Raw genomic sequence first — 25,214 nt, 5'->3', positions numbered from 1 at the left:
ACAATGGCTCAGGCTTCAGCGTGGAGTGTACAAGCATCTTGGAAATGCTGGGTATATATTTGCATTGCTAGGCTGTGCTGAAGCCTGTGGCACCACGTCTACACTATTTTTAGCCGTGCTATTGCTGGTAAAGCTAACGCATGTATGTCTACCAGTGCTGCAGTCACACTTTGGATTGCAATGTAGATATATGCACAGAGCTCTGGGGGACACCTGTACAGGAGAGATGGTAATTCAGTCCTGGGTCTCTCTGGTGAGACCACCAAAAAACAGCCAATTAGAGCTCTGTGGACAGGCCTCATTACTTTTATGTTCTCCTTCTTGGGTGGAATCACACAATATTCCAACTCTCAGATCAGGCAGTGGGCTGTAGTCCCCTGTGTACCATCCATGATTTCTTAGCCAGGTCCAAGTCTAACTGGGTTTTGGCCCCTGCTGTAGATTTCTCTTTAGGAGCTCTAATTATTGTTACAGTGACCAAGTAGGTTTCTTAAAGAAAAGTATTTTTTATTCAGAACAATGGCATTCAGTGAAACAGATTCTTAAGACAATAACAGTCTATATGCATTTATGCCTTACCTATGGTTTAGGCAGCCTAGCTTATTCCAGACTCCCCACTTCCAGACGCTGAGATGCAACACATTTCCATGCAGATCCAGTGTCTCCCTGTCTCATTGGAGGCTGTGCTCTTAATAGTTCCAAAGCACTTTGTTTAGATTTCTCTCCTGGACCACCCCCCTCTTGTGTCACCAGCCAGGCAGTGTCCCAAGCAAGGTAGAAGTAAAACTTCAGAGGAGTAAAACTTTATTGTTTTTGAGTACCTGCAACAGGGCTTGTCTGAATCCATTGTTTGCTTTCTGCCCAGTGTAGCCAACTCTCCCAGGATTTAGCTCTGGTAGTCACATAGCAAACAATCCAACAGCAATCCAACAATCAGATGGACAGGTGATATTCATAAAAATATTACAAGCAGCTCCCACATTCTCCATGGTGTCTATGCAGGAATCCTTCAGTGAGTTTTGAAATCCAGCCACCTTTGGAGCAGGGCACAGCAGTTATTAATACAGGGATCTCATCTCACCTACCTCTGAAATGAGCCAAGAATACAAGGGATCTTCACCAAACTGAAATAAAGGCTCCTGAAGGGGTAGAGAATCCCAGTATGTCACTGTTTCCCCACTACATCCTCTAATAAGGGGGCAAAGAAAACCAGTATGTTCCTGTCCCCTCAGTGTAATAGCTGTTGGGAGAAGGGAAGGGATAGAGAATCCTGACCCCCCCCAGCTCTTCGACATCTGCTGAGGCGGGGTTACAGAATTAAAGCATGTCCCAGTCCTCCCAGTGTGGGAGCTATTGTTTGATATCAGAGCAGCAGGATTCACAGCTGTTAGATCTGTCATTCCCTGAAACTGTTCTGCCCTGTGCTGGCCATAACACAGAAGTAAATGATAAGAACCAAATTGCAGGGACATAGCCTGGAGCATTCAGACCCTGGAATCTACCCTGCAGGAGACTGATGCTTTCCCCTCTGACCCAGTACTGACCTCACATTGCCAACAGGGTGCATTGGCTGCTGTGCTGTAAGGAGTAATGTGGGTGACACTGTGACGGATTGGATCACAGAAACCCCCTTGGGAACTGCCACCTAATGTACCAAGACTATCCTTACTCCTGTTTTCCCTGCCAGCTCAGGACTCCAGCACCCTGTCTTGCTGAGCCAGACACTCCCGTCTGCTCCAACAAAGACCCAGGGTCTGAATTACTTGCCCCAAAGCTGCAGGTTTACCTGAAAACAGCTCACAGAAGTGTGCTTGTCTTTAGCACTCAGATGCCCAACTCCCAATGGGGTCTAAACCCAAATAAATCCATTTTACTCTGTATAAAGCTTATGCAGGGTAAACTCATAAATTGTTCGCCCTCTGTAACACTGATAGAGAGATATGCACAATTGTTTGCTCCCCCAGGTATTAATACATACTCTGAGTTAATTACTAAGTAAAAAGTGATTTTATTAAATACAGAAAGTAGGATTTAAGTGGTTCCAAGTAGTAACAGACAGAACAAAGTAAGTCACCAAGCAAAATAAAATGCGCAAATCTATGTCTAATCAAACTAAATACAGACAAGATCCTCACCAGTTCCAGAATGCTCCCTTTTACAGACTAATCTCCTTTTAGCCTGGGTCCAGCAATCACTCACACCCTCTGTAGTTACTGTCCTTTGTTCCAGTTTCCTTCAAGTATCCGAGGGTGGGGGGGTGGAGAGGCTCCTTCTTTAGCCATCTGAAGACAAAATGGAGGGGTCTCCCACGGGTTTAAATAGACTTTCCCTTGTGGGTGGAGACCCCCCTCCTCTCTCCTATGCAAAGTCCAGCTCCAAGATGGAGTTCTGAAGTCACCTGGGCAAGTCACATGTCCATGCATGACTTAGTCTTTACAGACAGAAGCAACTGTCCACATGGTATCTTGTATGTCTCCAGGAAGACTTCTTATGTGGATTGGAGCATTCCAAGATGCATTGTTCCCCAAATGCTTCCTGATCGGGTACTTGCGAATTCCTTCCTAAAGAAGCTGACCAAATGCCTCACAAAGCTTACTTAGAAATCAAGCAAGTATACATAACTTTGAACACACGAATGGTGCCTGCATACAACTAGGATGAACATAACCAGTAGATCATAACCTTTATGTAGATATGTTATATGGCATATGTAGCAAAACCCTATTCCAGTTATATCATACATACATTTATAAGCACACACACATTGGGGAGAGCTCTTCATTCTGAGTCAGTTCTGACCCCACGCTTTTAAAATGGATGATCTTCTGGCCAAGATGCTGGAGACTGAGCAGATGAGCTTTGCCAGCCTCCACAGTGAGATGAGGGGGACTGGAGGGCTGGGGGGATAAATGGCTGTCCTGTGCTCAGGGCATTAGGGCTTCTGTCAGCCCCTCCCCTCCCCCCCAGCAAGGTGGTATGTCTTGAGGGGCACCAAAAGAGGGAAGGGAAGGGTGTGTCTGATGATCAGGAGGTTAGGGCTTAACTAATCCTCATGGAGAGTAGGGCTTGTTACTGAACTTCCTCAGTCCATGTCTCTTTCTCTCCTGCATCCCAGGTGTGGCAGCCCTGGCTCTGTCTGAGAACTCCATGGGCAGCTTTCTCACGATGGCTGGTGCTAAAGAGTTTCTTGGGTTGCTCTCTCAGGGTGCCTACTGTGACACCCCAATATTCACCACTGTCATATAATTAGGATATGTTTTGCACAAAGTATGCCTTGTGAGGTATCTTTGTAAAATTCTTGGTCTTCTACACATTAATATCTCGTTGGATTGTATGTGCTATCATTGTATGTGAAGTGTTACTGAAACATGTTGTGAGGTTGAAAACACCCACAAGCAGCCTTTCAGGTACAACAATAAAAAGGCCAAACAATGTCAAAGTCTTATTGAGGAAATGCACACAGGCAAAAGGATTACCCCAGGAACTGTGTACAATAGAAATCTCTCAGAGCTAGCACTACACAATGGGAACTGTTTGACCCAGATCACAGCAAAAGAGCTTTCCAGCAAGTGGGAAGAAGATATAAAAGGGGGAAATTACATCATGATGGTACCTCACTCTTCCTACAACTCACCTGGAAACACCGGAGGAACAAAGACTGAACTGGGGGAAGTGATGAGCCCAGGCTAAAGGGATTTCTAGCCTGTGTATGAAAACCTGGGAAACCCAAGCTGCAAAGCAAATGCAGCTTGTGCCTTAAGAATCTGACAGTCTGTTTATCATTCAGGATGAGAATTTGCTAATTGATATCCTACCTATCTAGTATTTTAAGTCCAGTTTGTGTTTTTGTTTATTTACTACGTAATCTGCTTTGATCTGTTTGCTGTCACTTATAATCACTTAAAATCTATCTTTTGTAGTGAATAAACTTATTTTATGTTTTAATCCAAACCAGTGTGCAATTGAGCTCGGTTACCACAAGTGTGCATGATCCTCTTCACATTGAGGGAGGGGCAGACCAGATGTTAAACCCATATACTGATCAGATTTTATCAGGGCAGGACGGTACCGCTCTGGGGTCCTAGACTGGTGGTTAGAGAGCCTGCATGTAACTGCAGCTGGGTGTGTCCCTACCTGTGTGAATGCTGGTGAAAGTGCAAGCTTGGAGGGCTTTGCAGTGTGTTACAGCAGCACAGTGGGAGAGGGAGCCCAGGCTGGTGGATCAGAGGGCTCAGTGGTACCCCAGTTCCAGGTGGCACCCCAGGGGGAAATTGTCACACCTATCCCTTTAGGAACTCCCGTTGGTGGTCTTTCAGGGTGTCTGGCCCTTTAAGAGCTCTTTAGTCCTATCCTCTCAGGTGACCTGTGTCTTTAAAAACTCTTGGGATTACCCTCCAGACTAGAGCTCTGGGTTCCTGCCCTTTTGAGGGCTGGTCTGTCATGTTGCCATGATTAAATAAATTTATAGTGCATAACAAGAACTTTATGGAATCTATAGACTTCGATGGCACTGTTTAAATTGACTGTCTACATATACACATCTACACAGATTACATGCAAATAAACTATGCTAAAAGAACATTATTTAGGTCACAATACCAAGCATTCAGAAGTTAGGAATACCAGAATTAAGGTTCTCTGTGCAACCTTAATCTAGCACCCTTGTGCATATGATTTATGTTACAATCTTTAAAGACATGTTTTTACAACAGGACTGCTGTGTCAGTGGACAGGATGGAGGGTGCTCAAGGAATGAAGTGTTGCCAACTAATGTGATTACATCACAAGTTTCATGATATTTCATGATATTTGGTGTTTTTTCTAGCCCTCATGGTTGTGGAGACAATCTTGACAGCAATACCTCAAAAGGCTCAAAACCCAGAAAGCAAACAAAAAGAACCCAGCATTTATTATTTTGAGAATGTCATGATTTTGGGACCTGACTCATGATTTTTGAACACTTGGGGTTAGCAATAATGGGAATGAGGCAGCTGTTCAATATTTCTTTTTTCCTCTCATCTTTTACTGTGTGGCCCTTTGCCTTATTTACTACATACCATCCATGTCCTGCATTATTTCTTATTATTTATTTCTTCATGGGATTTTTTTGGTGCTCATCAGCATAGTATCTGAGCCTCCCAAATATTAATAAAAGGCTCTCCACATCTCTACTATGAAATAAGAGAGCACTATTATTCCCATTTTATAGATGGGGAAACTGAGACTTGCCTGAGGCCACACAGTGAATCAATCGCAAAACAAGATTTAGAATTCAGCCACAAGACCTTTTCTCTTCTTGCAGCCCTTCCTTCCTCAGAATCTTTACATGCCTTCCAACTTCTGCACAAATGACGCAGGGATCCTACAAACAGCCTCATTCACTGCACAACCCTGATTCATTCCTTGCGCGCTGTGCATTCTGTGCACTGAATTAAGGGTATCACATAGTGCTCTCTCAGGGTGCTGTTCTCATATGGTGCCTTCTTTGCTCTTTAGAGTTCTCTGGTCTTGCCCTCTCAAATCGCCTGTCACTTTAAGAGCTCACTGTACTGCTGGCTCTGGTCATTTGATCAATGGAAAGCTTCTTGTGTTACTTTAGCATGTGTAATACGGGCTCATAGAAATCAGAAGATTTATCAGGACACTGAAAGTAACAACTCCAGCACACACAAGCTACACTTGATTTCCTCCTAAACCCATGAGCAGATTAGAAACAATAACATAATATGAAAACGAGACAAGAATTTAGCAGTAAGGTAAAAGATATAGCACCACCTCCTCATGGAGGGGCAGTCAACACTGATCATTACACATGGTAGCTGGCCCTTCAAGAACTTGTGGCGTGGCCTTTCAGGACACCTAGACCTAGCACTTCACTAACTTCCTGGTGCTGCCCTGATTTGGCCCCTGGCACCCTTCTGGTGCTGCTGTCTTAAGCCTTGTATTCACTAGGAAAGAACGACTCCTCCATCCCGGTTACCTTGATCAGCTAATGTGTTAGAACTACAAAGGCCTTGGCTACATTAGGGTGTCAGCATACATACATTGACACAATTTGGCTAAGATATGCCTCAAATGCACCTTTCTTCCTAGTGGAGACATGGCCTAAGTGGGCTTGGCCCCTTAAGAGCTCCTAGGTTTCCTGTGGTGGTGCCTAGCCCTTTAAGAGCTTCCTTCACTGCTCTGTTGCATTGCCTGACCCGCTAAGTCCCTGGGTTTCTCTCTCAGGGAGAGAGTGAAAAGCTTCTTGTGCTGCTCTGCCATAGTCGCTGGCCTTCTAAGAGCTCACTGGGCTGCTCTTTTAGGCAGCCTGGTCCTTTAAGAGCATTCTGGTGGTACTGCTCTGTTAGGGTGCAGAGGGCGGGGGGGCGCTTCTCAGGGTGTGTGGCCCTTTAAGAACTCCCACAGCTGTTGCTTGGTGCCTAGTCCTTGAAACTTCTCTCCTGGGACTTGTCTACACACCGAAATTGCACTGGTTTAACTCAACTCAAGTTAAAACACTAGTTGAATTAAATCCTGTTTATTTAGAGCAGTTTAGTGCAACTCCTGAGTTTAGACGGGGTCGGGGCCCCTGTGTGAATGGCGCTGTAAGAGAGCGCTACCTCGCAGAGGGTGCCTGCCACTGGCTCTTTAACACTTCCCTTTCCCGCCGCTGCCCCCGTAGGGCGCTTGTCCCTTTAAGAGCTAGCCCCGCCCCCTGCTGCCTGGTGAGTGTTGCAAAAGCTACGGCAGAGTCAGAGCCAAGGTAGCGTATGGAAAGAGGGGAGTCCCTCGTCCCCCTCCCTGCCCTCACCTTAGTTCCGGGCCCGGGTGAGATAGGGAGGTGCCTGGCTGGCGGGGGCGGCTGAGGCCTTGCAGCCCTGGGGAGTGGGTTGCATCTGCCCAAGTGCAAGGGGACGGACAATGATTGAGGCCCCCGGGGAAAGGGAGGCCCAGCAAGAGCAGCATATAGTATTCAGAATATGTGTGTGTGTCAGGGGTAGGAAACGGGGACGAGGTGGAGTGACAGAGTGAGACAGCGAGGCGGCGGGGGGGGGGGAGAGAAGGGCTGGGGGAGGCGGAGGCGGGGATCCCTCCCAAGGGCAGATAAAACTGGGGTTAAGGCCCCCTCTTTGTCATGGCGTCCGCAGCGCTTTCCTTCTGCATCCTACCCCCCCCCCCCGTCAAGCCATTCTAGGGGTGGCCACACCACGACCTGTGAGGTTCCTTCTCCTGGGGGGAAGGCGTGTTCGGCCCCCATGGTCATTCGGTCCTTGGTCTTTGCTCAGGCGGCTTGGGGGCGGGGGCAATCTGTAACATGTGTACCCGCCCGCCATGCAGCTCAGATGAGACCCCATCAGCTTGTTTATGGAGCAGATGAGTGCTGGGCAAGGCTCTGCATCCCCCGTGGTGGGCTGTCTGCCAGGGGTCCTAGAGCCGTACCATCATCACTCATGCTTTCTGGGTTTTTTTCCCCTCAGACAGGGTGAGGTGCAGTGCCCCCTGCCCTCACCATGGCCATGAGGGAGCTGGTGGAGCCTGAGTGCGGGGGCTCTAACCCCCTTATGAAGCTGGCTGGCCACTTTACCCAGGACAAGGCCCTGCGGCAGGAGGGGCTCCGAGGTCCCTCAGCCTGGCCCCCTGCAGGTCTTGGAGCAGAGGCAGTGAGTACTGGGGAATGGGTTGGGAAGTCCATCTGACTGCTGATGTGAGGAGTGTTGGTATGTCTGTTCTGTTGTGAGTGAGGGGCAGGGATGCTTTGGGGAGCGGGAGTGGGGGGTCTGTCTGAGCACACGGGAGGCTGTCAGGGCAGGTGGAGGTTGTGAGGGGGCTGTCTTGTTAGTGGGAGAAGGGCTGTGAGGGATCATGGAGCCTACCCCATTGTAGGGGCTGGTTGTAGGATCACTAGATTGGGGGGGGGGGGGAGGGGAGAGTGTCTGTCCAGTCACAGCAGGGGTATATCCAGAAAGGAGAGATGTGGTGGCTGTCTCACCCATTGCAGGGGATCTGTCTGGGTGGGATGTTGGTCCTGCTGTGTGTGTGGTGTGGGTCTGTCATGGGTGGGGGTATGGTACAAGTTAGCCCCATGGTAGTGGGGAGGTGATGCTGGAGGCCAGGTCCCATCACTGGGGTGATTGTTTGGCATCTTTTCCCACAGGTGTCCAAACCTTTGGGAGTGGCCTCTGAAGATGAGGTAAGAACAATTGTATCACTCTCCTTATCATCTTTCTTGCTGCCACATTCTCTCTGCTCCGTCTTCACTCTTCCTGTCTCTCATTCCCTTTTTGCCCTCCCTTCTTTCTCTCATGTTTTTGGTTCCAGAGCTCCTGCTGGGTATTTCTCATCAAAAACTCTCTCTTTCTCTCCCTGGCAGCTGGCTGCAGAATTCCTACAAGAGCAGAATGCCCCCCTGCTCTCCCGTGCCCCACAGACCTTTAAAATGGATGATCTGCTGGCTGAGATGCAGGAGATTGAGCAGTCAAGCTTCCGCCAAGCCCCACAGCGAGGTGAGGGGGGGGGGGGGAGAAAGGGCTAGGGGCATTGGGGTTTCTGCCACCGCCGCCCCCCCCCCCCACCCCCCGGTGGTATGTCTTAAGGGGAACTGAAAGAGAAGGCCTGTTTAGCTAGGGCAGGGGGTGTCTGAAAATTAAGAGGCTAGGCTTTCTCTAATCCTCATGGGGGTGGGGCACTTGGGGTTTGTCACTGAACCATTCCCATCTCTTGCTCTCTCCCAGCTCCAGGTGTGGCAGCCCTGGCTCTATCTGAGAACTGGGCCCAGGAATTTCTGGGGGCTGCGGATACTACAACTGACGTCTCCCCAGATTACAATGAGGCTGACTGGTCGCAGGAGTTCATTGCGGAGGTGACAGGTGAAGGCTTCCCTTGTGAAGTTTGGGTGGGGTGTTGCCTGGTAGCATGCCCCCCTCTGTTACCCCATGCAGGGGTTGTCTGTTGTGCGTGAGATTAGTGTGCATCTGGTAGATGCAGCAGATAGTATTCAGAATAGGGCAGTTCGCCCTAGCAGCTTGCCTCTGTGGGAATGTCACACTGGTACAACATGAGGGGTGAAATTAACCTGATTTAGAATCATAGAGTTTAGGGCCAGAAGGGACCACCAGATCATCTAGTCTGACCTCCTGTAAGTCACAGGCCACCAGCACCCGCACTCTGGTCTCATTTCAGTTGTTGGGTTTAAAATTTAAAGTAGCCCCCAGGAGACTAGAGTATTGTGTATATTAGTTAAACCATGCAAGCAACCCGTGTGGGCCTTCCTATTGTGGTGCAGGAATGTCTTATTTTGGTTTAGCTAAAATCTTTTGGGAACAGGTTTAAGCTAAACTAAGATGCTCTTACACTGAAATAAGTGTCCAGAGCGAGGTTTGCATCAGTTTAACTAATTTGGTTTAAAAAACTTTAATTTAAACTAATGCAGCTTTTCCACATAGACAAGGCTAAAGCTGGTCTCTCCCCGGCTACATGAAGCTCTCTGATGCTCCCTGTTGGGGTGAAACTTGGGTCCTGGCCCAGAGGGGAATATTTTGTTGAATGTTTCAGCCAAATCTGCTAACCAATTTCTGCAATCTGGAGGGGGGGGGGGGGGAAATCTATGTTTCCCACTTCAAAATAAATGTTGTGGGGTCCTTTCTGTGCCTGAAGACAAATACAATTAATGTTTCCTCCTGGGAGGGGAATACTCTGCTTGTTGCACTAGCTGGGGAAGTGACTTGCTCAAGGTCACACAGCATATGTAGAAGCTTTGGGATGGACTCTAGTCTCCTCCGCTCTAAACAACTGAATCTCTACCTTGAACTGTTGGGCAGCAGTTAAACAGCTGCTATGCCCCACCCCAGAGGTGGCTTCTTTTCATTGATCAGTGAAACTATCCATATTTATTCCTTTCATACACCCGTTGGAGACAGGCGTCATAATTAACATTTATGATGATCTTTGAGAGGCTCTGATGAAAGAAGCTAGAAATGTGCAATGCGTTATTCATTTTCCTGATGCATACAGCAGCCCACTTTGCTGCTGTCCAAGTTTTTGTTTTTGTTTTTGTTTTTTAATAAAAAAGCAAGAACCCTCTGTTAATGTAACAATCTGGACTACAAATCTAACTGTAAATTGGAGAGATCTAAATTTGAAGTTTCTCTGAGCAGTGTTCTGTTTTATCTTCTTGTTCCTCACTCTTCTCCCACCACCCAATCACCTGTACAGACCCTCTGTCTGTATCTCCTGCCAAGTGGGCAGAAGAATATCTGGAGCAGTCAGAGGAGAAGCTGTGGCTGGGGGAAACAGAAGACCAGTCACTGGCAGATAAGTGGTGAGTTTCTCTGTTCTTCCCTCCTGCACCCACTAATGTCCAGGGTGGGTGAGGTGTGGGAGATGACAGAAATCCACTCTGATCTCAGAGCTTTTGGGTCTCAACCAAGTTCTCAGATCCTTGGTTCAAGAAAGCGGAAGAGGCAGAGCCTCCTCCACCCAACACTGGCAGTTTCAACAACAACATAACTAAACACGGGGACCCTGGTTTCATAGGGCTTGTCTACGCTGCAGCAATCGATGCATTGGCGGTCGATTTAGTGGGTCTAGTGAAAACCCGCTAAATTGACCGCCGATTGCTCTCCCGTGGACTCCTGTACTCCACCTGATCGAGAAGAGTAAGGGGAGTCGACAGGAGAGTGTCTCCCATCGACGTCGTGTAGTGTGGACGCTGCGGTAAGTAGATCTAAGCTATGTTGATTTGAGTTACACTATTCAAGTAATTCAAATTGCGTAGCTTAGATCGACTTTTCCCTTTAATGTAGACAAGGCCATAGAGTTTAAGGCCAGAAGGGACATTATGATCATTTAGTCTGACCTCCTGCAGAACAGAAGGTTAGATTCACAAAGGTACTTAAGTGCCTAAATCCCAGATTTAGGTGCCCAAGTTCCAGTTTTAGGCTCCATTGCAACTCACACTCCTGCCAAACTCTGTAGTGCCTAAACTTATGCAGTGTCTACACTTGCAGGGTAAAAGTTCCCCAGGTTCCTAAGTTTCTGGACATGTGCATAGTTGCCTCACAGTAGGTGTCTGGGCACCTAAGCCCCAGAATGATTCACAGACTCGGGGAAGATAGATGTTCACCTGCCTAAGTCCTGTGGGTGCTCAATCCAGTAGATGTGCTCAGAGGCTGCCTACTGCATCAGGTCCCATTCAGAATCCATCTGGAGACAGTGATGGTGGCAGCAGCCACCTTATAACTTTTAGCCCAGTGGTTAGAGCACTTGTCTGGGATGTGGGAGAGGCAAGTTTAATTCCCTCCTCTGCCATAGGGGGAGAACAGATTTGCACAGGGGTCTCCCACCTCTCAGGTGCCTCCCACCTCTCAGGTGCGTGCTCTAACCACTGGGCTATAGGATATTCTGGTGTGGGGCTCCCTCAGTCTCTCCTGCTGAAGCTGTTCTATTGTGGATAAATATTTTTAAAAATTCATGGGAGCCAGGGAACTGGACTCAGGGTCTCCCACCTCCCAGGTGAGTGCTCTAACCACCAGGCTACAGAGTCGTTCTCTCTCCCTCTGGCCAATGACTCTTTTTAAAGTATTTATCCACAGTGGAACAGCTTCAGCAGGAGAGTCTGCTGGAGGCCCACATCAGAATATCCCTGAGAAGACTTGAACAGGGGTCTCCCACCTTTCTCCCACTCAGGCAGAGAGGGGGAATTGAATCTGGTCTTCCACATCCCAGGTGAGTGCTCAAACTATTGGGCTATATATAGAAAGTTGGGTACCACCACCACGTCGTCCTCCTTCTCCTCTGGCTGTTTTATGTGGAGTTAGACACCTGCCTAACTTGTTTTCACAAGAAACACCTTATGTGCCTAAGTTGAAGAGTCTGACTCCAGGAGAGGGGCTCCTGGCTGTGAATCACTAGCAGACACAGGTGCCTATCTCTGTGCCCTGCTTAGGTGGATCCTCACCTAGTCTACTGGCTTTTGCGAATCACATTATATGGTGCCCATCTCTCTTCAGTCATTGTACAGGGAGCCTGGGCGCCTAACTCAGGCTTTATGGATCACAGTGTTGTTCCTGTGATTTTTCTGGGTGCCCAAAAGTTAGGCATTGCAGTGCTCTGCATCACACCACCTAAATTCCTTTGTGAATCTAGCCCAGGGATGTCATCACAAAGACCAGTAACTTCTGTTTGAGCTAGAGCATATCCATTAGAAAGATATTGAGCCCTGCTTTAAAGATTTCAAGTGATGGAGAATCCACCGCATTCCTAGTAAGTTATTCTAATGGCTAGTTATCCTTGCTGTTTAAAAAAGTTGCACTTCATCTTCAGTCTAAATGTATCTAGCTTCATTTTCTAGCCATTGGATCTTGTTTGTCTTCGTTGGCTAGATTAAAGAGCTCTCTCCCATCAGATATCTTCTTTCTTTGTAGCTATTTATTGACCGTGACTTCACCTTCTCTTTAATAAGCTATATAGTCTTAAGTCACTGGAAGGCTGGTTTTTCTAGACCTTGAATCTTTCTTGTTGTTCTTTTCTGAACCCTTTCCCAATTTTCAGTATCCTCTTTCAAATATACACACCAGAATTAGACACTTCCAGGAGTGGCTTCATCAATGTGTATACAGAAGTAAAGCCACTCCTCCTACACCTGTTTGCTATTCCCATGTTTATATGTCCAAGGATTGCATTTGCCGTCTTAGCCAAGCTTCCCACTAGGAGTGCCTGTTCAGTTGATTATCCACCCTTTCCAGAGTCACTGTTCTCCAGGATACAGCCCCCATCCTGTATGTGTGACCTGTGTTCTTTATTCCTAGATATCTGACCTTGGTTTTGGCAGTATTAAAAAACACTTACCAAGTGATCCAGATTGCTCTATATAATTGATTTATCCTTATTATTTCACTCCACCAATCTGTGTGTCATCTGGCACAGTTATCCCAGCAATGACTTACAGATTGTTAATAAAGATACTGAATAGTATTGGGTGAAGAACAGATCATGTGGGCTCTCCAGCCCCAGGGACTGTTGTGTGGCCTGATGCAGAGAGAGGGGTAGACTGTGAATAAACATGGAGCCCCCTACTGCTAAGGCCTTGGCTACACTTGCACGTTATACCACAATAAAGCCTCTCAGAGGGCTCTATCTTACTCCCCGTCCACACTGGCAAGACACGTAGAGTGCTCTGACTCCCTGGCTCGAGCACTCCTGGTACTCAGGGCCGGCTCCAGGCACCAGCGCAATAAGCAGGTGCTTGGGGCAGCCAAGGGGAAGGGACGGTACGTCCGGCTCTTCTGCGGCATTTCGGCAGCGGGTCCCTCGGTCCCTCTCAGAGGGAAGGGCCTGCCGCCGATGAAGAAAGCGGCGCGGTGGAGCTGCCGCCGAAGTGACGCCGATCGCGGCTTTTTTTTTTTTTCTTTTTTTTCCCCCCCCGCTGCTTGGGATGGCAAAAACCCTGGAGCCAGCCCTGCTGGTACTCCACGTCCCCGAGAGGATTAACAGCTGTTGCGTATTGGGTGAGACGCTTCAGTGCCAGTGTAAATGAGAAGTAACATTACAAACATCCCATAATCCCCTTAACTGAAGTGGCCTCTCTTGTCTTTGTGAACTCGGGACACCGAAGTGCCCTTTCAAAGCTCAGTTTCGCAGTGCCGGCTGCTTATCTGGTCTGAGGAAAAAAAAAAAAACCGCTAATGTTTGCTTTGAGTGAGTGAGAGAGAGGCGGGGGAGGGAGAGGGGTCTGAACTTACAAGACAGCGTGCTGACACACTCTCAGCACCCAAAAACCCACTCTCTCTCCCCCCACACTCCCTGTCACACTCCACCCCACCCCATTTGAAAAGCACGTTGCAGCCACTTGAACGCTGGGATAGCTGCCCATAATGCACCACTCCCAATGCAGCTGCAAATGTGGCCACGCCAGTGCGCTTTCAGCTCTGTGTGGACAGACTGGAGCGCTTTCCCTAGTGCGCTCTCCGAAGGCTGGTTTAACTTAAAGCGCTCTACAAGTAGCCAAGCCCTTAGTGTCAGATCAGACTCTCTCTCTCTCTCTCTCTCTCATTATTACAGGTATGAGGAATATCAACCTGAGGATGATCTTAAGAAAACTGCCAACGATTTCCTTTCTAAAGTGGATGACCCCAAACTCAACAATTCTGAGGTGAGAAATGCTATGGAGCCCCACGAAGGTATGTGTGTGTGTGGGGGGGGGTGGGAGACCTCCTGCCATTCTGTGTCTCCCCTCCTTTCTCCCTCTAGTTCTGGGGGTTGAGCCCTACAACCCCCAGGATCATGCCTTCCACCATACAACTCTGGTGAAACTGGCATATTTTATCTCCTTTTCCTTCTGGTTCTATTGATTCTGGGGGCCCAGATCTGCCTAGCAAATATGGAGAGTTTGGTGGGGGTTGTTGGTGAAGGTTTCTTCCCACATTTCATTTTTTTGCCACAGTTCCTAAAGTTTGTCCGCCAGATCGGAGACGGGAGGGTGTCGATTGAGGCTAATCAGGTGACCCTGACCCCCAGAGACCAGGATCAGGCAGAGCAGTGGACAGCTGAGTTTATACAGCAGCAGGTAGGACCCCAGCCCCAGCTGCTCACAGGTGTGCAAGCTTCCTTGCAGCACTGCCCAGCCTTGGGGAGGGGAGGGACAATGGCAGGGTGAACTTTCTCTCAGCAGGGTCCCATTAACGTTCAGCCAACGGTGGCGTGGGGCTTCCGGAGCATGAGCTTCTCCAGAGCAGTGCCTAGCCAGGAGCAGGGATGGGCTCTGGCAGTGTGAATTTCTTCACAGCGGTGCCTTGGCAATTAGTGTTCACTTGTAGGGGGGGTTCCTTACAGCACCCCCTGCTGGCGGGGGAGATGCATTGCATTGCTTTTTAATCTTGCAATCTCAAGGTGCTCCATCTTATTTCTTTCCCTCTAGGGGGTATCAGATGCCTGGGTGGATCAGTTCACCCGAACTGGGAATGCGTCAACTCTGGATACAGAATTTGAGCAAGCCAAGACTGCTGTGGAGGTAAAACTGGATGGGGGAGAGTGACGTTCCCCTCTGGTGTTATCTGGACCGGTGATGTGCTAGGTCACTCCAATACTTGACTCTGGGAGCCAGCCTTACCCTGCTCTGCTGTGAGAACCCCCATTCCCGGGCTGTTCACGCACAGCCTCTGGCATGTGAGCTGCTTGGATTGTGCAACCGAATGACACTAGCCAATATCTCTGGTCCCAGACACAACCCTAGGAACTTCCGTCTTGCAGTGTCCAGTTATGCCCGCTGGATGCTGCAAGCGTATATGAGTTTGTCAATTTAACAAAGAAATTGATATGTACCAGGCTTGTTATCCCAAGGGGAGTCTCTGACACGCTTCAAACCAAACACACTGCTTCAGGTAGAATAAACAAACAGATTTATTAGCTACAAAGATATAAATGATTATAAGTCAAAGCATAACAAGTTGGATTTGGTCAAATGAAATAAAAGCAAAATGCATTCTAAGCTGATCTTAACACTTTCAATGCCCTTACAAACTTCAGAGTCAGGTGAGCATTACCTCATCGTAGTCCCAAACTGACTAAGGGAAGGGGGGGGGTGTGACTCACTCAAGAGTCCAACAGATCCTTTGTTGTTGCCTAGGCCAGTGTCCCTTGTTCCTGTGAGGCTGGGCTGGGTTTGTCCCATACATGCCCTGTAGGGGTGTGAACTGCCCCTCTGCTCTTGGGAGTTTTTGCCTAGGCTTGCTTTAAGCCATGAGGACACATTTTCAGCTTCATAACCATATACATGAAATTATAACGTATAACATTACTGTAAAAACAATGCTCAGTGCATCATGAGCCTTCTGAAGACACCCAACATGACAAACTTTGCATTGGATACCACACAATCATTTTATAAGGATGAACCATGGAGGGTGTAGGGTTTTCCCATGAGGTACAGAACGTCACAGAGAGGTTGGGGTATGAAGGGTGCCTTAGGGCCCCAGAACTGGCTGAGTCCCCTTTCTTGCCAGGGGAGAGATGAGGAGGGGGGCTCAGAGCCCTAGAGAGAGGAATCTCCAGGGAACGTGTAGGGGGAGCTCAACAGGGTGCTATCCTTTAACTTCCTTCTCCTCTTTTCAGTCAGATGTGGATTTCTGGGACAAGCTTCAGGCAGAGTGGGAGGAGATGGCCAAGCGAGATGCAGAGGCTCACCCCTGGCTCTCAGATTATGAGGATCTCAGTACCTCCTCCTATGACAAGGTAATGGGGGGCAGCGAATGCGGGGTGCTGTGCTGGGCAGTTCTGAGAGCTCCCAAAATCCCTTCTCCCAGGCTGGGTACTGAGAGGGCTGCCGCAAGGCAGCTCATGCTGCTGGGATCCCCTCTTAGTGTCAAAGGCCAGGCGCTGTTCCTGACAGCCAGTCTCTTGTCTGGGCATGGGTGGGCACTGCTGTGAGGAAGTTTGCTGCTGCCAGAGTCTCTGTCAATACCTTTGACCGGGGTCAGACTGGAAAAAATACATGGTGGTTCTTGCCGAAGCCTTGACCACTGCTGAAGATGCAAATCAATTGTAACACACCAGCAGTTAATTCTGGTGCTCCCCACAACACAAGCCATTTCTTTCTGTGTCCCCTGTATTGATGGAGACTCCCTAAATTTGGTAAACTTACACACACAGCCCTGCACAACTGATACATCTCTCCCCAGGCTGGGGCGTGGGATCTTTCACCCCAGACTCAGTAGGAAGCAGAGGGGGCAGGAGCTGCTTTGCCCACGTCTGCTGTGAGCTGGCACACTCCAACCCTCTCAGGAGGGAAATACCAGCCGCTCCATGTGCTAAGGGACCAACTGTTCATCACCCATTGCAGTGTCTCTGGCTATTGGAGCTGAAAGGGGTGGGAGAAGATAGTGGTGGGCTTGCAGAAGTGTTGATATGGCATGTGGGCGCACATCAGCTGTTTCTGAGTTGTGCCCTTGACCCACCGGTCTCCTGCCCATAGTGTTAACCCCTTGCTTGCTGTCTCTGGTAGGGTTATCTCTTTGAGAAAGACAATCCCATGAGGGATCATCCACAGGCATTTGATGAGGGTCTGAAGTGCCTGGAGAAGGGTGACCTCCCCAATGCTGTCCTGCTCTTTGAGGCTGCGGTGCAGCAGAAACCTGACCACGTGGAGGTGAGCGGAGCAAGTAGAGCAGGTCTGCTCCAGGTATCTTGCCATTTGGAGCCTGGCTCAGCTCCCTAAGCAAAGTCAGACTGGGTCAGTCTAGGGATGGGAGATCCACTTGTCAGAGTTTCAAAGCAACTGCACTTGTATCCTCACCTTCGTGGCCCACTCCAGGGGTGCTCAGCCTTGTCTCAGGTTTCTAGCCCTTACCTGTCTCTGGGCAGGGGGCCCATGTCCCACTCCTTTCTGGCTGGGAGTTTTACAGCTGCACAGCTCCCTGCCATACACTATTGCCAGCAAGCAAGTCTGCCTAATGGCCAGAGCCTCTGTGTTGCTTTCTCTCCACAGACAACAGTGTTTTACCTGTCACCACACAGCTCTTCCAAAGCAAAGTACATTTATTCTAGGGCAAAAGCATCACAGAGAAACCATGTTAAAAACAATAAAAGTTCTTACCTGCTTGCTAAGTACACCAGCAATCACCCACCTTCCACATGCAGAATCTGGTAAGCCAACGCCCTTCCAATCCTTCCACAAGGCTTGGGCCTCCCCTTGGATAGAAGGTCCTGCCCATTTGCTGAATCAAAATGAAGGTCCTGAATATCTTTAAACTCAGCCTTTTATACCAGAAGCCCTTTCTTTGTCACTTGGTCTCTGGAAGACCCAGCTTGTACCAGTATAGGCAAACCTCCCTCGGCTATGGTGCTTCTCTGGGGATGTTTACAATCCCCAGGGTAATCCTCCCCACTGTTTTTAGCTCCTGGAGGAGCTGGGGTAACCTGCCCCCATGGAGTAGAACATGATCATACAGAGAACTTTCATGGATCCCCAGAGATATAGCCTGGGGTTGCAATATGGCCCACCACTCCCATGCTGGGGGAGCTGTGCTGCAGGGGGTGGTGTGGGTGACTCCAGTTCTCGGGTGTGTAACTCTGGCTGTGTACTTGTATGTGAACCCCAGGGGGCTCACTGAGAAGATGGTCAAGCTGTGTGCACCTGACCTATGGTGCAGAAGGTCTCCCAGACTAAAGCTGGTTAGAATCTTGGGGCTATAACTTGAGATTGGTCAGGTTCTAGGGTATCTGTCTTCCTGAAGCACTAGACTCCCTGCATGAGATGCTGAAGTCCTTATCATGGTGGCATTGGAGTCATGAGGTTGGTGACTGTCTTCAACAGCAATGCAAATGCTGAGTCTTTTGAGTCAGCTGAGGACTTGACAGCTAGGGTGGGTCGGTCCTAGGTGTCTGGCTCAACTCAGACAGCTGGTCTCACTTCTGATTTGGTGTCCTGATTAGGACTGGACGTTTGACAACTGGAGAACTTATCCATGTCCTGGTCAGATCACTATCTTCTGTTGTCTGAGGTCAGGGCACGCTGCTCCATTTGGGTGAAGGGCCAGTTCTGACAATCTGCTGTCAGCGATGGGACTGAAACACTTGAGGGAGATGAACATGCCACTCCATCAGTGGTTTGATAGGACTATGGGCTCTTGTCCTTGCCATTGATCATGTGGCCTCTTAGGCACCCACTTCCTTGGCTTTGTCCTTACAAGTCACCATGGTAGACTCTAGAGGGCCAGTGACAGAGTGAGAGGGAATGTTGCTGGAATGGCCGTGGTGGAAGTCTTGGGGCCCATTCTGCATGGTGTGCTATGGCTGTGCAGGAGACAAAGAAGGGATGCTTTGCCTTCATCCTAGTATTCACAGAGCCCTGATCAGGAGGCTAGTCTGAGTCCTTGCTGTGAGGATGAAATTGAGATTCGGACTAAACTCTGTTTTCCAGGGGACAGGGCAGTATTCTGAGGGCATGCATGTTCAATCAGCTCTGCTTGAGTCTCAGGTAGTTTCACACTGAGGCTCTGGAAGGGTGGGGGCACTTAGTCATCACCTGTGTTGGCTCATGAAGGCCATTGACAAGTGGCTGGGTCCATTGCTGGTGGTGAGTAACACTTCTCTTAAAGAGAGCAGGGTACTGGCTTCCCTGCTTAAGGGAACTTTTGTGTGGCTTATGCTTGTTACTTCATGCTGTCAGTCCAGCCAACCGTCAGCCTGGATCAAACCTTCCATTTCTGGGTGAGACGATGGAGCACACTTGGGGTGTGGGGGTAAGACAACTCATAATATCTAGCTGATTTAAACCTCTTTAACGTTAGTCAATCAGGGGACAGCTGTGGGTGCAGCAAGGAGGCTGTGCTGGCTACATGCGTAGATGATCTGGTGATGGATGAAGATCAAATCAGGTGTCAGTGCTGCTATATTTAGATCTCTCAGCTGCCTCAGTACTGTCGATCATGACATAATGATTCACCTGTGGACCACAGCAAGCTGCTCCTGACTGAGTCTCTTATCTCTTAGCATTCCCACTCCAATATGCTGTCTGCTGGGCTGTGCTACCTCTCTGAGGCCCTCAATGGCCTGAGACCTGCCTCTCTTTCTTCCTCACCCTGCAGTCTAGTCCCAGTTGTGATGGGTGGAGGTGCTAAAGCTGGAGCCCCAGGGTTTAGCAGAGGGGGGACTGCTGGCAGCATGTTGTGGGGGAGGGGGGAACTCACTCCCCCTCCACCTTTCCAAATAGCCCAAACCTGCTGACTTCCAGGATGCATTGCAGAGCACACCTGTTTTCCTGGGGAGTGTGGGAGAGGTGAGGGTGCTTATGAGGGGTTGGTTAACAGGAGTGGGCTGAGGCTGCTGACTTGGGTACATCTATTCTTAATCTCCAAAAAAGGTGCCCAGGGCACAAGATGGTGCCTTTAATTGTACTTGCAATCTGAAGAAGTATAAATAAGCTTGTCTCTGTTTCTGCGTCAGGCCTGGCAGTACCTGGGAACCACCCAAGCAGAGAATGAACAAGAGCTGTCTGCAATCAGTGCCCTCAGGCAGTGAGTAGCTGGTGAAGAGGGTATCTAAAGCAGGACTCCTGGGTTCTGCTCGTGGCTCCCAGAGGGACTGGCTTGCTGGCCACTAATGACACACCTTATCTTGGTTTCCCTGCTTAAAGGCTAAACAAAGTTCCAGTACTTTTTTCCCTGCACCAAATGTAAACTCGGAAGGATAAGTTCCCTGTGGACTGCTGTAGAGAGCTGGTTTCTGACCCAATCAAGGTCTCCTGCCCCCTAATGGATCCCTCTTTAATTTGCCTGGACACTGGCGCTTGCTGTTCAACTTGTTCATAGCCCACCAAGGTGGCTGGAGAAGTATTCTTAAAAGGCCACTGAAGCTTCCTATCCACATCTCCAAAAATGTGAATGCTGTGCACTCTCTTCCCCTCTGCCCTGCAGGTGCCTGGAGCTGCAGCCAGGGAACGTCACTGCACTCATGGCTTTGGCAGTCAGCTTCACCAATGAGTCTCTGCAGAAGCAGGCATGCGAAACCCTGCGTGACTGGCTGCGCCACAAGCCAGCCTATGCCCACCTGGTGGGGAAGGACCCGGAAGGAAGCAGCTTGGCATCCAGCTTGGGGTCCTCCAAGCGCATCCTGGGCTCCCTACTGTCTGAGTGAGTCTGGAGGATGGGGAAACTGGGGGAGGTGCAGAATATCCCAGTCCTGCTTGTGGTCTTGTAGCTGGGTCCATTGGGGTGGGGGTGACCCCAGGAAGGGTTGCAGGGAGCTTGCATCCATCAATGGGTGGATTCCCTCATTCTCTCCCTCCCCAGCTCCCTGTTCATGGAGGTGAAGGACCTGTTCCTGGCAGCTGTGCGCAGTGACCCCTCGGCCGTGGACCCCGATGTGCAGTGCGGCCTGGGCGTCCTCTTCAACCTGAGTGGCGAGTACGAGAAGGCCGTGGACTGCTTCAGTGCCGCATTGAGCGTGCGCCCCAACGTAAGGGGGCAGAGTGGGGTTTGTGGGCGCAGGGCTGATTCAGGATATTGTGTGTGTGTGTGTGTGTATGGGGAGGTGGGGCTGGGCTCTGCCCTGTGGGGAAAGGCCGGTGGGGTGAGCAGCAGGCTGACTTGAGGGGGTGGGTAGGTTTGAATACTGGATGGAGTGGGGGGGGAAGTGGGGAGGGTTGTGAAGGACAAGCTCTCTGGGATGTAGGGTGGAATGCCTGATGCCCCCGTCACTTGCTTCCACCCCCGCCCCCTTCCAGGATCACCTCCTGTGGAACAAGCTGGGTGCCACTCTGGCCAACGGGAATCGCAGTGAGGAGGCTGTGGCCGCCTATCGCCGGGCACTGGAGCTGCAGCCAGGCTACATCCGCTCCCGCTACAACCTGGGCATCAGCTGCATCAACCTGGGGGCCCATCGGTGAGTGGGAACGAGGGGCCAGATGGGGGTTGGGTGCTGGCCCCGGCCAGGTCTGCTATGACCGAGTATCAGTGGGGGCCAATCAGTTAGTTGGGAGGGGGCTCGAGGGAAGGGAAGTGAGGGGGTATTGGTGAGGATGTTCCACTTGGTCCCTCTGGGCGTAGGATGCGCTCCTTAACCCTGGCAAGGAGGGAGCAGAGCATGTCTGTCTGCCCCAGGAGCAAAGTACCAGCCAACATGTCTCCCACTCCCTTGGTTCCCAGTATCAAAGGGAGCATCTCAGAACTATGGAAAGGATCTGTTGCAGTGATTGTCTTCAAGCTTGTGCCTGGAGGTGGGGCTGTCAAGCCACATCCATTACAGCTTGGACATTGGCTTCATTGGTCCTGTGGGCCAATGATGACGTATGTGAGGAGCAGGGGTAAGAAGAATGGCTGGAGGAAGTGTGGAAGGGTGATTATTGAGCCATCTAAAGAGGGGATCTAGTGGGTCCTTCTCACCCATAGGATGTGCAAACCTCCCCAATTAACTCTGTCTCCCTCCCTCCCTCCCTTCCATGTCATGCTGGCAGTGAAGCAGTGGAGCACTTCCTGGAGGCCCTGCACATGCAGCAGAAGAGCCGGGGCCCACGGGGCCAGCAAGGTGCCATGTCTGACAACATCTGGAGCACCCTCCGCATGGCCCTCTCCATGCTGGGCCAGAGTGATCTGTATGGGGCAGCCGATGCCCGTGACCTTCCCACCCTGCTCCAGGCCTTTGGCCTCCAGCAGTGACTCGAGGACGGGCTCCCCTGTGAATGCAGGGTGGGCCCAGGCCAGTAGTTATGTCCCACAAGCCCCTTCTAGGGGGAGTGGGGGGAAAGGTTTACTGGGGTTCACACACATCTCCTTTTCAAATCTGCCCTTCAGTTGCTGGGGGCAAGTCATTGGCTGCCATTTCTCTAGGACCTCCCATGGTAGAGTGTAACTTCTCACCTGCGTCTTGTGGCCTGAACATCTGTGAGCGGCTCATGTGGCACCATCTCCCCAAGGGACTCTGACCCTCCACGGGGAAGAGCTGCTGGCACTGGGAAGCAAATCAGTGGGGGGTGGAAGGGATGGGGAAATAGGAACGTATCAAGATCACTTCTTATAAGATAAAATAACAAGTTTGCATTTGTGATACCCTCATGTCAGACCCTGCCATAACTATGCTGTGCAGCTGAGACTGCCCGCTCAGACGACTGGCTCTGAGTGTGCTGGTTAGGTGTAGGATTGCTTTCTAGTGCTGGGGCTGCCCATCCTGGCTTGCTGTGGGGTCTGTGAGTGCTGGGGCTACTAACCCTGGGTCTTTCCCAGCTGAGCATGCAGACCCACCCCCACCACGTGTGTGCAGAGGGTGGGTCACTTTGTGAGGCTTGTAGTTTTGTTTTGTTCCCCCCCCCCCCCCTTCCATGTGCTAGTAACAGTGTCCTGGTTCTGAGTGTGTCTCACTGGGCTCACTCTCACTTGGGATTTGTGAGGAGGCTCTGAGACTGCAGTGAGAAGAGTCCCTGGGGCTGAGTTCGGGGGGTCACCCAGGAACTGGGGGGAAGCTGGCTAACTATAAAAGCACCTTGGCCAAAAGCAGGGGTGGGGGTAAGGTCTTAATTTTCACTTGATTGTCCATCATTGTAAAATAAATTGGGAATTATTTTCTTTGTGCAGATGGTCTCCCCCCCTCTCCTCCCCCCCCCAGCCTGTAATGAATCTTGTGAATTATAAATATCTGTATATGACTTTGGAGGGAAAGTTTTTTTTTTAATTGTAAAATATTTTGTATAATAGAAGGGAAAAAATTAAACTTGTCAAAATATTGTAGTGTCTGGCTGTGTGTATGTATTGGAGAGGTGTACGAGCCTTTGTGTGGGGAAGCTCCTGTGGAATTTGAGAGGATGCTACCCATGCTCTGGGATGCTTCGACGCCCACAGGAAAGGATGTTGGGGTAGGGCGTAACTGTGGAGGGTTGCTGCTGCTGTCTGTGTGTCTCCCCCTACCCTGCACCTTCGTGGGACATTAAGGCAGTCTAGGCCCCCACCACTTGGAGTTCTGGTGCCAGACAAAGGCCCCCAATCTGCACAATAGTCAGTGGCAAAGGTGGCCTTAGCTGGGCTCCCCCAGAGAGTCAAGGGGGGTGCTGGGCTACTTCCCCTGAGTACTTTATCTTGGGGCAGGTGAGTGGATGGGTGGGTTCTTTGGCTGGGTCTGCTGCACTCTTCTCCTGCTATATGCAGAGACCCTGTTGGGGTGGGGTTGGTGGAGCTCATCAGAGTGGTCTTGGTATTAACACCATGTTCAACTGAATGGGGCAGTTTCTACCTCTGAGCTGGTGATTCAGGTGCTCCACGGATGTCCCTGCATCAGTTATCCTCAGGCTGTGTTTTCCAACTTTTCTTACTAACCATGAAGGCTAGAAACTTTTTTAATGGTGAAAGCTGAGCTTTTGCTGTGGTCACAACTGTGGAAGTTGGGACCCTGGGCATCACAGACCTATGCCTATGACCTAATCTGTCCCTGTCTGGGACCCAAATATACTCTTGCTGTCCTGGGCCCCTTCCCCATTTTGGTGGGGGGTGGAGTGGGGGAGAATTGGACTGGGAAGCTTTCTCAGAGCTTGATCAGGAGAGCGGCCATGTGCACAGACCTGTCTCACATAGGTCTCTTCCCTCCCCCTGCATCTTGGTGCCATGTCGTCAATGTTCTTGCTGTTGTGGGAGGAAGGGAGGGGTGTGATGGGGAAAATCTTAAATATGCTACCAACTTCCATCCCTGCACAGGACACAGCCCTCCGCCCTCATAGCTGTGCCCCTTTGCCCCTACAAGGGGGCTTTGCTCTGATATTCTTCGGAGCAGGAGCGGGGCGCGGGGGGGGGGGGGCACACTTCATTTTCTAAGAAGTCTGACAGCTGCTTCTGCGGCAAGGGTCTCCCCCTAATCCCAGATCAGCTAAACCGAAGGAAGGGGTTAATCTCTTTAAAATGTCAGGTGCACTGAACTGCAGCTCTTCTGGGCTCGCCAAATAGCATATGGGTCTGGGGGCAGCGATATTCATACAGCACAGCATAGCCTCTCACCACTCTCATATGTGGCCCCTCTCAATGGGAAATGCAGCAATTGGTTCTCTGTGCTGGGAGCAGCACTGGCCCCTGGGCTTCCCAAGCCCTTTCAGCACCATGCTCGAACCTCCTTACCCTGCTGCACTAAAGGACTGTCTGTGTAACTTCTCCCTGTGGAAAGACCCTGGCTCAGCTCTCAGGCCTAAATATTCAGAAGCATCCACTGCTTTTGGGTGCCTACCAGTGTAGGGTGACCAGATAGCAAGTGTGAAAAATTGGGACGGGGGGTGGGGGGGTAATATACCTATCTCATAGAACTGGAAGGGACCCTGAAAGGGCATTGAGTCCAGCCCCCTGCCTTCACTAGCAGGACCAAGTACTGATTTTGCCCCAGATCCCTAAGTGGCCCCCTCAAGGATTGAACTCACAACCCTGGGTTTAGCAGGCCAAATGCTCAAACCACTGAGCTATAAGAAAAAGCTCCAAATATAGGGACGGTCCCTATAAAATCGGGACATCTGGTCACCCTACACCAGTGTGAAACACTTGGGGGTTGAACACCCACATCTTTCCTGCCCTTCAGAAGGAGGGCTAGGTAGGTGTAAACTTCCTGCCTGTCGTTGGAGCTTTCCAGCCTCAGTGCTACATTTTTTCAGCTGCAGTGACACCTAGTGCTGAATCCAGAGCTGTGTACCCTTTGACTCCATGTTTTCTTACTTTCTCAAAGTTCACAGCATGTGAAAAGAGCCCAGGAGCCGTGGCCTGCTTGTCTTTGCGTCATAG

General features: G+C 50.1%; 1 protein-coding gene across 1 annotated transcript; it reads left to right on the top strand.

The window, feature by feature from the left end:
- The first annotated feature begins 6,694 nt into the window (after positions 1–6,694).
- PEX5 (peroxisomal biogenesis factor 5) lies at positions 6,695–22,130 on the top strand. The gene is made up of 16 exons (XM_065407541.1): positions 6,695–6,745; positions 7,461–7,643; positions 8,138–8,173; positions 8,354–8,486; positions 8,715–8,849; positions 10,195–10,300; positions 14,041–14,131; positions 14,423–14,545; positions 14,897–14,989; positions 16,090–16,209; positions 16,979–17,122; positions 19,921–19,991; positions 20,391–20,606; positions 20,766–20,931; positions 21,200–21,357; positions 21,929–22,130. The coding sequence occupies exons 2-16, from the start codon at positions 7,494–7,496 to the stop codon at positions 22,128–22,130; spliced, it is 1,944 nt and encodes a 647-aa protein (XP_065263613.1). The 5' UTR covers positions 6,695–6,745; positions 7,461–7,493.
- The last annotated feature ends 3,084 nt before the right edge of the window (positions 22,131–25,214 follow it).

The sequence above is a fragment of the Emys orbicularis genome, chromosome 1 (assembly GCF_028017835.1).
Source record: "Emys orbicularis isolate rEmyOrb1 chromosome 1, rEmyOrb1.hap1, whole genome shotgun sequence".
NCBI classification, from domain to species: Eukaryota; Metazoa; Chordata; order Testudines; family Emydidae; genus Emys; species Emys orbicularis.
This window is presented reverse-complemented; position numbering and strand designations above follow the sequence as displayed.

Bases quoted from the DNA above. Each gene is read 5' to 3' on its own strand.
- PEX5 (XM_065407541.1), top strand. From the start codon at position 7,494: ATGGCCATGAGGGAGCTGGTGGAGCCTGAGTGCGGGGGCTCTAACCCC. The intron at 19,992-20,390 runs GTGAGTAGCTGG...TCTGCCCTGCAG, and splicing joins GCAATCAGTGCCCTCAGGCA to GTGCCTGGAGCTGCAGCCAG. The intron at 20,932-21,199 runs GTAAGGGGGCAG...GCCCCCTTCCAG, and splicing joins CATTGAGCGTGCGCCCCAAC to GATCACCTCCTGTGGAACAA.